This window comes from Eretmochelys imbricata, chromosome 2 (genome assembly GCF_965152235.1).
Source record: "Eretmochelys imbricata isolate rEreImb1 chromosome 2, rEreImb1.hap1, whole genome shotgun sequence".
Taxonomy (NCBI): Eukaryota; Metazoa; Chordata; order Testudines; family Cheloniidae; genus Eretmochelys; species Eretmochelys imbricata.
Genome location: NC_135573.1, coordinates 43,556,799 through 43,569,070, shown reverse-complemented (window position 1 = coordinate 43,569,070; position 12,272 = coordinate 43,556,799). Strand labels below are relative to the sequence as shown.

At 42.8% G+C, this 12,272-nt stretch overlaps 1 protein-coding gene across 1 annotated transcript in view; it reads right to left on the bottom strand.

Annotated features, from left to right (window-relative positions):
* Window positions 1–12,272, bottom strand: part of CDH17 (cadherin 17) — a 62,347-nt gene that overhangs the window by 24,158 nt on the left and 25,917 nt on the right. Inside the window, exons 3-6 of the mRNA XM_077808673.1 lie at window positions 11,318–11,455; window positions 8,321–8,459; window positions 2,101–2,259; window positions 909–1,108 (exon numbers count right to left, since the gene is read on the bottom strand). Coding sequence (XP_077664799.1) covers window positions 909–1,108; window positions 2,101–2,259; window positions 8,321–8,459; window positions 11,318–11,455 — 636 coding nt within the window. The remainder of the gene's footprint in view (window positions 1–908; window positions 1,109–2,100; window positions 2,260–8,320; window positions 8,460–11,317; window positions 11,456–12,272) is intronic.

Sequence of the window (12,272 nt, the reverse complement as noted above, 5' to 3'; positions counted from 1 at the left end):
TGTGTCTGCCGGTAGAGCTGTATTGGAACTGCCAGAGAGTGTGGGGAAGCGGGAACACCAGATCCAGTTGAAAGGCACAAAATCTCTGCTAACCTTGCCCGATGCCTCCAGCTGACCTCCCAGGGACTTTAGGGGCTGAACCCTACTGTTTCCTCATGGATGGGGTGAGTGGGGGTGAGCATAACCAACCCTGCAACTGAAGAAGTTGGAGGACATTCCATAAGGGGAACTTGAGAGAGTTTTCCTCCCTGCTGGGCACCCTCCCATGAGTCTGTCTGTGAGAGAGGCAATCAAGCCCTACATTTACTATTCCCGGTGGTAGTACCTAGCACTACCCATATTTTTCCCAGCTGTTGTATTCCCCATCTGTAAAAATCCTCCCTGCATTCTTTAAAAGACTAATTCTCTATTACATCAATGGTCTCTTGCTTTTGTAATTCATATTGTGCCAAACAGCCTCGGAATGAGTATCCTTTCTGTTCCTTAGAGTTTTCTGTACATCAGCAGAGTTCCCTATGCATTGCCTGCAGTTCACAGAAGATACCAAGACTAGCACTTTCTGTAAACTTGAGTGGGAAAATCCTTGTGTCACTGTGACATTGACATTGGTCTGGGTTGTACCTTAATCATCTCCTTAGCATCCATTCCATAATAAGGATATTATAGGGAAATCCACACTAACACCCTCTTCCAGTTTATGTAAAATATGACCAAGGGGCCAAATCTTGAAATCCATATTCCATTTTTACTCAGTCCTTCCTCAGCCCAAACTCCCATGGACAGCAATATCCAACACAGAAGATATACCAAAGTCTTGATAAATGGAAGAAGATCCTGCAGGTGGCAGGGAACATTTAGGGCTTGTAGATGCCCTGACGTCAGTTATTTCTGTTATTTCTAGTTCCTACCTGCATGATATAGATGGGATGAGGCTCAGTAGAGTTTTCTTTGATAGATGCATTTGGAGGTGCCTTCCAAAGGTTCTCCTTCACAGTTATTTCCACGTCAATGTTACTGGTTAAAGCGTTCTCTGACATTCCTGCCAAATCCTTCACTGTGACAACAAGGATGAACATATCCTGCTGTTGGTGATTTAATAAACGAGATCCTAGAGAACAAAACAAAGAGACATGAGAGAAACTAAGCAAAAGCTCTGTTACGGGTACCTTGTTTAGCTGCAGAGAAATCCCAACCTCTGCTTTGTATACATCCATTGAGGTATCTTGCTTTTACAACTGTTAGTCTAGGCTTCTCTTCATGAACTTAAAGATGAGTCTCTGTGTTAGAACTTGGGAAATAGGCAAAAGCGGCACTCCAAGAGAGGCAATGGGTACTAGCTAGTACAGGTAATGTTTTAGGATCTGATCAAACTCCCTTTGAAGTCAGTGGAAGTCATTCCATTGATTTCACTGGGAGTTGGATAAGACTTTTAGCCTGCTAAATTGCTTCAATTTCCGAAAAAGTTGAGAATTACTGTTTTGAGAGATACACTCTCAGAAAAAAAATTAAAAATCAAATGTGGAGTTGCATAGTTGGAGATACACCTGTTCATGACAAATTCCTAAACTAGTACTGGTTCCAGCATATTTAGATTGTAATCTCATTAAGACATGGGCTGTCTCTTTGTTCTGTGTTTGTACAGCACCTCGCACAATGGGATCCCAGGCACTACCAAAATAAAAAATAATTAATAATAGTAATAACAGCAAATGAGACTATAGTTCTGTAAATAGCTCCCATTCACTTCAGTCACAAATGCTCCATACCTCTCAGTATCAGGGCAGGCCCTTAAAAATATGTTCCATGGGCTAACTTTATTCTGGGGATTGGTTGGAAAGGAGCTTTCTTCTTTTATCTTGATTCAAGTCCCTTCTAGACCCACTCCTTCCACAATGATCACAAGAAGAGGCTTAAATAAATAGTTAAGGAAAACCCTTCCTAAGTCATCTCTCTTCTGGGTTTCCCTGTGCTCTCTGTTTTTAGTCTATAGACTCCTCAAGTCAGGAGTAACTGTTGTTATTTTGTGTCACGTACAGCATGGAACTCGTAGTTGGTGCTTAACATACAAACAATAACAATACTAATGAGAATTTTACATACCAGTCTCACTTGTGGAGATTGCTCCAGTTACGTTGTCAATCTGAAAAAGCATTTGAATATAAGGGTTGGGGAAGTGGTGGAGAATGCTGTAACTGAGCTGTGCATTGGGAGTTGTAGGATCATCATGGTCAGTGGCATGGACATACATGAAGGGTTTGCCTGTTTGGATATAGAAGAAAAGCCAGTAAGAGAATGGAGAAAGGGCCTTGATTCTCTAATCCATGCATGTGCAGCTCAGCTGAAGGGGGGATGTGCTTGCAGCTCCCTGATTCAGGACCTCACATGTCCTGTACAAGTTAGGGTTGCACAGAGCAGCCTTTATTTACATCATTGGCATAAGTAAGGTCCCTCACCCCCTCTGACGCGCCCCTGACATGCTGCCGCTTTCCCCTTACACTAAGTTGGGGACTGGCTGATGCAGGGTGTCAGTGGCATCTCAGCCGGCATTCCACCTGCACAGAGTTCCTTGGGAAGGGGGGATTCTCTGACAGCTCTCTTTGGGTAGTTTAGTACCACATTGTGGTGCTTCTGCAAATAATCCATCACAGAGTGTTTAGAGAACATGCAACACTGTTACTGCATTTAGAACGGTTACCATTAAAGAGGCTGTTCTACACTATAGCTGGTCACAAGTTGGGATTTTGGTTTCATGGAAAAGGTTGACATAGCAAAATTTGGTTTTGTTCCAGAACAAAAAGAAATACTTTTGAAATTTCCTGCAAAATGGCAATTCAAAGAAAAAATCATTTGGGAAAATGTAATTTGGGAAAAATTTCACATCAAAATGAAACGTCTTTTGAAATGTATTTTTTTCCATTTCTACATTTTTATTATTTGTACATTATTTAATGACATGTCAGTGGTAATAGTGCATAGTATGACATACCATAACATACCCACTCATGTCCTAATATAACAGGACATGTCTTTTTTTTTAATTAAGGGCAGATACTACTTCGTACAGATTGAAACATTTTAGTTTATTTTTGATCAAAGTGTCTCATATTTGTAACAAAACATAACAGAAGAACAGCCGTACTGGGCCAGACCAGTGGTCCATTTAGCCCTGCATCCCATCTTCTGACAGTGGCCAGGGCCAGGTGCTTCACAGGGAATAAACAGAACACGGCAATTGTTGAGTGATCCATCCCCTCTTATCCAGTCCCAGCACCTGGAAGTCAGAGGCTTAGGGACATCCAGACCATGGGGTTGCATCCTTGACCATTTTGGCTAGTAGCCATTGATGGACCCATCCTCCATGACGTTATCTAATTCTTTCTTGAACCCTGTTATACTTTGGCCTTCACAACATTCCCTAGCAACAAGTTCCACAGGTTGGCTTTGTGCTGTGTAAAGAAGTACTTTTTTGTTTGTTTTAACCTGCTGCCTATTAATTTCATTGGGAGAACTCTGATTCTTGCAGTATGGTAAAGGGCAAATAACACTTCCTTATTTACTCTCTCCACACCATCCGTGATTTTATAGACCTCGATCATGTCCCCCCTCAGTCGTCTCTTTTCTAAGCTAAACAGTCTGTCTTTTTAATTTCTCCTCATATGGAAGCTGTTCCATACCCTTTATTGTTTTTGTTGCCCTTCTCTGTACATCTTCCAATTCTAATATGTCTTCTTTCAGATGTGGCAAACAGAACTGCATGCAGTATTCAAGATGTGGGTGCACCATGAATTTATGTTGTGGATTTATGATATTTTCTGTTTTGTTATCTATCCCTTTCCTAATGGTTACTAACATTCTGTTCGCTTTTGTGACTGCCGCTGCACACTGACCAGATGTTTTCAGAGAACTGGTTTCAGAGAACTGGTTTCAACAGGTTATCTCAAGTGCTTATATACGAATGCACAAAGCCTTGGAAACAAGCAGGGAGAACTGGAGGTCCTGGTGATGTCAAGGAACTATGACGTGATTGGAATAACAGAGACTTGGTGGGATAACTCACATGACTGGAGTACTGTCATGGATGGTTATAAACTGTTCAGGAAGGACAGGCAGGGCAGAAAAGGTGGGGGAGTAGCACTGTATGTAAGGGAGCAGTATGACTGCTCAGAGCTCCGGTACGAAACTGTAGAAAAACCTGAGTGTCTCTGGATTAAGTTTAGAAGTGTGTGCAACAAGAGTGATGTAGTGGTGGGAGTCTGCTATAGACCACCGGACCAGGGGGATGAGGTAGATGAGGCTTTCTTCCGGCAGCTCACGGAAACTACTAGATCGCATGCCCTGGTTCTCATGGGTGACTTTAATTTTCCTGATATCTGCTGGGAGAGCAATACTGCAGTGCATAGACAATCCAGGAAGTTTTTGGAAAGCGTAGGGGACAATTTCCTTGCGCAAGTGCTAGAGGAGCCAACTAGGGGGGGCGCTTTTCTTGACCTGCTGCTCACAAACCGGGTAGAATTAGTGGGGGAAGCAAAAGTGGATGGGAATCTGGGAGGCAATGACCATGAGTTGGTTGAGTTCAGGATCCTGACGCAGGGAAGAAAGGTAAGCAGCAGGATACGGACCCTGGACTTCAGGAAAGCAGACTTCGACTCCCTCAGGGAACGGATGGCCAGGATCCCCTGGGGGACTAACATGAAGGGGAAAGGAGTCCAGGAGAGCTGGCTGTATTTCAAGGAATCCCTGTTGAGGTTACAGGGACAAACCATCCCGATGAGTCGAAAGAATAGTAAATATGGCAGGCGACCAGCTTGGCTTAATGGTGAAATCCTAGCGGATCTTAAACATAAAAAAGAAACTTACAAGAATAGGAAGGTTGGACATATGACCAGGGAAGAGTACAAAAATATTGCTCGGGCATGTAAGAATGATATCAGGAAGGCCAAATCGCACCTGGAGCTGCAGCTAGCAAGAGATGTCAAGAGTAACAAGAAGGGTTTCTTCAGGTATGTTGGCAACAAGAAGAAAGCCAAGGAAAGTGTGGGCCCCTTACTGAATGAGGGAGGCAACCTAGTGACAGAGGATGTGGAAAAAGCTAATGTACTCAATGCTTTTTTTGCCTCTGTCTTCACTAACAAGCTCAGCTCCCAGACTGCTGCGCTGGGCATCACAAAATGGGGAAGAGATGGCCAGCCCTCTGTGGAGATAGAGGTGGTTAGGGACTATTTAGAAAAGCTGGACGTGCACAAGTCCATGGGGCCGGACGAGTTGCATCCGAGAGTGCTGAAGGAATTGGCGGCTGTGATTGCAGAGCCATTGGCCATTATCTTTGAAAACTTGTGGAGAACGGGGGAAGTCCTGGATGACTGGAAAAAGGCTAATGTAGTGCCAATCTTTAAAAAAGGAAAGAAGGAGGATCCTGGGAACTACAGGCCAGTCAGCCTCACCTCAGTCCCTGGAAAAATCATGGAGCAGGTCCTCAAAGAATCAATCCTGAAGCACTTGCATGAGAGGAAAGTGATCAGGAACAGCCAGCATGGATTCACCAAGGGAAGGTCATGCCTGACTAATCTAATCGCCTTTTATGATGAGATTACTGGTTCTGTGGATGAAGGGAAAGCAGTGGCTGTATTGTTTCTTGACTTTAGCAAAGCTTTTGACACGGTCTCCCACAGTATTCTTGTCAGCAAGTTAAGGAAGTATGGGCTGGATGAATGCACTATAAGTTGGGTAGAAAGCTGGCTAGATTGTCGGGCTCAACGGGTAGTGATCAATGGCTCCATGTCTAGTTGGCAGCCGGTGTCAAGTGGAGTGCCCCAGGGGTCGGTCCTGGGGCCGGTTTTGTTCAATATCTTCATAAATGATCTGGAGGATGGTGTAGATTGCACTCTCAGCAAATTTGCGGATGATACTAAACTGGGAGGAGTGGTAGATACGCTGGAGGGGAGGGATAGGATACAGAAGGACCTAGACAAATTGGAGGATTGGGCCAAAAGAAATCTGATGAGGTTCAATAAGGATAAGTGCAGGGTCCTGCACTTAGGATGGAAGAATCCAATGCACCGCTACAGACTAGGGGCCGAATGGCTAGGCAGCAGTTCTGCGGAAAAGGACCTAGGGGTGACAGTGGATGAGAAGCTGGATATGAGTCAGCAGTGTGCCCTTGCTGCCAAGAAGGCCAATGGCATTTTGGGATGTATAAGTAGGGGCATAGCGAGCAGATCGAGGGACGTGATCGTTCCCCTCTATTCGACATTGGTGAGGCCTCATCTGGAGTACTGTGTCCAGTTTTGGGCCCCACACTACAAGAAGGATGTGGATAAATTGGAGAGAGTCCAGCGAAGGGCAACAAAAATGATTAGGGGTCTAGAACACATGACTTATGAGGAGAGGCTGAGGGAGCTGGGATTGTTTAGCCTGCAGAAGAAAAGAATGAGGGGGGATTTGATAGCTGCTTTCAACTACCTGAAAGGAGGTTCCAAAGAGGATGGCTCTAGACTGTTCTCAATGGTAGCAGATGACAGAACGAGGAGTAATGGTCTCAAGTTGCAGTGGGGGAGGTTTAGATTGGATATTAGGAAAAACTTTTTCACTATGAGGGTGGTGAAACACTGGAATGTGTTACCTAGGGAGGTGGTAGAATCTCCTTCCTTAGAGGTTTTTAAGGTCAGGCTTGACAAAGCCCTGGCTGGGATGATTTAACTGGGAATTGGTCCTGCTTCGAGCAGGGGGTTGGACTAGATGACCTTCTGGGGTCCCTTCCAACCCTGATATTCTATGATTCTAACTATCCACGATGACTCCAAGATCTCTTTCTTGGAGCTAATTTAGACCCCATCATTTTATATGGATAGTTGGGATTATGTTTTCCAGCGTCCATTAGTTGGCATTCATCAACATTGATTTTCACCTGCCATTTTGTTGCCCAGTCACCCAGTTTTGTGAGAACCCTTTGTAACACTTCACAGTCAATTTTGGACTTAACTGTGTTAAGTAATTTTGTATTATCGGCAAACTTTGTCATCTCAGTGTTTACCTCTGTTTACAAAACAGTTTGACCCTTTTCACCACAATACAAACAACAGACACTTTTGATTTTTTTCAGTCTGTTATGTAACAGGTCCCATAATTTTTTAAGAATAAAATTTTTGACTATTATATTGTCAAAATATGACATGAAAATATATGACATCATATTATGCACCATTACCACTGACATTCATTAAATAATGTAAAAATAATTTTAAAATGAAGAAAGTAAAATAAAGTTCAAAATAAAAATTTCATTTTAAACTAAATTTTTAAATTTTTCCAAAGCAAAAAAAAATTTTCAAATGAAAAAATTTTGCTTTGGGAAACATTTTTCTTGCAGGAAATTTCATTGAATTTGATATGATTTTGTGAATATTTTCAGTTCAATCAAAATGGTATTTTCCGATGGAAAACTGGGTGAACAAACATTTTCAGACATGTATAATAGACTTTTTTTGAAAAGCGTAATGTGGAACATTAAGAGCTAGTGGAGCGTATATCAAAGCATGGAACTGTGAACAAACTTTTAAACTTTAATTGTTTATCCATTCAACATATAAAAAAACCCTGTCACCTGGATGAACTGCAAATATACTCAAGAACTATTGCATTCTTTTCTTGCCTGCTTGAGCCACAGATTCCTGTACTTTACTAAAAGCTCCTTTTTGGTTCCATGATCATAGTGTTAATAGCTGGTTATGTCTCTTTTTCCATTCTCTTGGCTCTTATCACTGGTTTCCATACTTTTATGACTTCTAAATTGGTTTACTGCAATCTACAAAACAAAACTACTTGGAAACTACTGATGGTGCAGCCCGCTTTCTGGGCAGTGTTTTGCCACAGGAAATATAAAGCACCAATTATCTAACAGCTCTAGTGGCATCTTTTTGCCCCCTCTAGGGTGATCTATAAAGATCTAAATAATTTAGATCCCTAGTAACACCTACTTTCTGTGTGATCGTGGGCATGTTTTTTAACTTCTTTTAGCTTCAGCTTCCATGAGCAGTGCACAATGGGGATAGTGATATTTACTTACTAAATAATGTTTGTAATGTGGAAAGTTCTGTGAAACATTTCAGCTGTGATAGACACAAACCACTCTGTTTACCTATGTGCTATTTGTATTATACTGTACCCAGTCATGCCTTTAGTTTGTGATATCCTTTGTGACAAGGTGCTATTCTTTGTTTAGCATTTTCAATCTACTATATTGCACAATGCTCATTAAATGGCACGGTATACATTTTAAATAGTAACAATAATAATATTAATTATTAATGATAATGGCCTTTACCTGGACGGGAATTCTCCCATACTATTGCTTTGTATTTTGACTTGTCAAACTTTGGTGGGTTGTCATTAATATCCTGCACATTGATAGTAATAGAGTAGGGACCTTTCACTTTCTCTCCCACTTCATTCAGAGCCTCCACCTAATATTGAAAAGCAAAAGAAATGGCCAGGAAAGATTTTCACTTAAGTGAGTTGGAAATTTGTATCCAGCATGTTAAAGCTGAAGAGTAAAAACAGTCTGAACCTGATCATTTTCATGTGAAGATGAGACTCCATGACAGTCATGACAGCAACTGCTGAGATACACTCAATAAATCTTGGTTCCACTTCATTTCAAAGTGAGTTTCACTGGAATGGAGCATCATTAGCATATACCCTTATTATAGTTGTTTTATTTTAAGCTTCATTAGTCATGACACTGTTCATCAGATGGTTTTCATTGCACAGTATACCAACGATATAAAGTAGCCCCTGATGTTAGTGACCTGTTTCAGTAGCCGTCTGATCTCCATGGTGGAGACCAGGTAGGTCTTAGGTCTGAAAGGTGCTGGACCAGGGCAAAGTGCTCAGCACCGTTCAGGAGCGACTCCTTAATGCTTGTCTTCTTCATATAGAAATGGATGTTTTCCATACCACAATGACAAAAGCATGAGTATGTGTCTGCTTGAGTATGCTATTCTGCAAGTGGCCAGAAAAAGTAAACTGAGCCACAAGGTCAGCCTGAGGAATTAGCGACAGAACAGTGTGTTAGTAGAGCTGTCAGGGAATGGGATTTTCCTTCACATAAACATTTTTGAGATTTTGGCATTTGGGGGGTGAGGGGCGGACGGGGGGAAGGGGTTCATTTTGAAAAATCTTTTAAAAAAATTGTGGAAAGGATTTTGGTAGAACCAAAGCAGAATGTTTTGACTTGTCAGCTGCCTGCCTGGTTTTTAAAAAAGCAAACTGAAAAAAAAAATTCCCTCCTGTGTATCAGCCTGACACCCACATTGGTCATCGACTGAATTGGAAACTTATGACCCCAGCACAGACCTTTGCCACTTGAGCTAACAGAGTAATTGATAGCAAAGTAGGTTGCCATTCTCTCTATGAGCCAGCACTGAAGAGGGATGAAACAACACTTTGCCAGAGGGTTTCACAGATATTTGCTTATAGCAGAGGAATGGTGAGACTCAGGAAACTTGGGTTCCATTCCAGGCTCTGGAGGGGAGTGTGCTCTTGTGGACACAGATTCTCTTCTGCCTGTTTTCCTCAAGCTTCACCCCTTCTGCCCCATACCCTCCAACCTGTACCTATCCCAGTCTTATCTCTTCTCCAGCCCTGCCGCTTTGTCCAAGTCCCATTCTCCCTGCCTACCAGGCCCAGTCTCATTCTTCAGGCTTCTCATCCCCGTCCAAGTCTCCTTGCCTGTCCATTCCTAATCTTCCCTCTCCATGATCTATGTGTAAGTTTCAGTCTCCCCTACCTAGTCCCAATATCCCCTCTCCCTACTCACAGTCTCCTCCCTCAGCCAGTCCCAGTTCCTCCCTCCCTGTTCCTCATCTGATCTGTCTCTCCCCACATGCTTCCTCCCAGTCCCAGTGTCCCACCCCAGGCTCCTTGTCCAATCTCAGTCTCCCCCACATTCTCTCCCTGGTCCCTAGACCCAGACTCTTTTGCTCAGACAGTCCCAGTTCTCTCCTTGCACCCAGCTCCTTGTGAGATCTGTCTCCCTTTGCCCCACTTTCCCCCCACACTTGTTCCTAGTCCCAGTCTCCTTGCCCAACCAGTCACAGCCTCTCCATCCAACTTTTCCAGCCTCCCCACCCAGCTCCCAGTCTCTTCACCCAACCGGTCCCAGTCTCCCCCTAACTCCCTGTCCCAGTTTCTCTCCCCACCTCCAGTCTCTCTTATCAGACTCGTTGGCCCAATCTACTTCATTCACTCCTCCCCCACAATCCAGGTCCTCTCCCCTTTGTATTCAAATTAGACAGTATCCTCCTCCATGCTGCCTGGATACCAGCCAGGGGCTCAATGAGAGGACAAGAAAGACAGGCTCCCTGCTCTGAGTTCTGGTGCCTGGCCCCACCCTGCCCTAGAGCAGTAATTACAAGGAAATTCTAGTTTCACCCCTGTATTGCTGGCCTGGAGCATGTTTGGGCACTCTGGGAGGATGGTGCATGTGGAGTGTGGTCAGCTCTAGGAGCTGTGAGAGGCTTGAACATGGATGGAATCTTCAGCTGTTAAAATGGCAGATGTCTCTACTGAGCATGTGCAAACTGTAACTTTTCAGAGGCTTTTAACTTGTCCAAATTTGGGCAGATTTTCCTGAGGATGACCTAAGGCAAATCCTTGACACAAAGGCTTTCCCCCTGATAAATTTCAAACCCCTGCTCCAAAGCATGAGCCACTAATGCCGTTCAAAGAAAAGGACATCAGAAATGTTTAACATGGGCAAAACAATTTCTTTCCCTACCCTTGTTCTTGGAAACAGCTGAACCACACTGGCTGAAATTAAAAAACAAAAAATCAGCCCGGGGCAGACACCCAGCATGAAAAATTTCAACCCAAATGGTTAAAATTGGGCAAAGTTATAAGACACTGAAAACAGGATCTTATAATGGAAGGGTCAGGCAGCCATAGTGATAAGTGGCACTCCCAGCCCTGCTTCTAGTACAGTCATACCTGGATCATTTGTAAAAGGTTTGTCCAAGTATGAAGCATTCAGAACACATTTTCAGTGTCCCAATCCCTCTCCTCTGATGACAGTAGCCCTCCACTCTAAAAGCGGAAACAAGCACTCAAATAAACGAAAAGAACATAGCTAGCTGTCCCCATGCTGCCAGATGAGGAGAAATGTCCTGGAGTCAAACTCTCTACTGGCAATGAATTAGTTGGCAACAGAGGTTGGGAGGAAATTTCAACTGATGTGTTAATTTCAAATTTCAGCAAAAAAATTAATTAATTAATAACCCTCCCCAACCTTTTTTCAGCCTGCTCTATTTCTCATTTATTTCACCTGTAGCCTGTGGATTGCTTTGGTTTCCCTGTCTAGAGATCCATTGAGATAGAGATAGCCTTTCTTTGACGCGATCTTGATGACGCCATCTTTTTCACCAGACAGTCTCAAACTGACAGCAGGCGGCTCCATTGTAAACTAGAGAGTAAAGAAAAAAGTCAGGGGAAGAGGTTTCTTTTCAGGAATATTTCAGAGAATTTAACTTATTTAATTCACAATTTTTTTAAATTCCTTGTCAACATTGCTCCTTGCTAGAGTGGGCAAATGATATGCAAACGCATTGGTGTTTTCCCTGTCTTAAATTAGTAGATGAATCATTGTTAACATTACTTTCCCAGCTCTAGGATGCAGTAAGGGGGAAAGCAGACATCTGTCTAAAACGGAGGCTGGTCTGAGTACAGGAATGGAAAAAACATAACACACTCATCCTCCATCTATTTGAGTATTGGCTCTGCTATTCATCTTTCACTAGAAACAAAGCTCGTGACACTTGGAGCGACATCACTGTGGGTAAAGGGAATCTCTAAAGAAAAGGAAATCAGGTAGAATGCAGTTCACAGATTCATAGATTCCTAGGCTGAACAGACCATTGTGATAATCTAATCTGACCTGTTATATAACTGGAGCAAATCTTTTTAAAAAACAACCAATCTTAAATTCAAAATTGCCACTGATGGAGACTCCACCGCCACCCATGGTAAATTGTTCCCATGGTTAATTACCCTCACTGTCAAAAATGTAGGTGTTATTTCCAGTCTGAATTTGTCTAGTTTCAGCTTTCAGCCACTGGATCTTGTTATGCCTTTGTCTGATGGACTGAACATGAACGGCATGTAATTTCTTAAATTCATCCTCTAGGAATGCTGATTATAGCAATATACTATTTTAGAAGTATCCTCTTGGAACTTATTTGAGAGAGGCTGATGCTTTACATTTTATCAACAGGCACTAAATT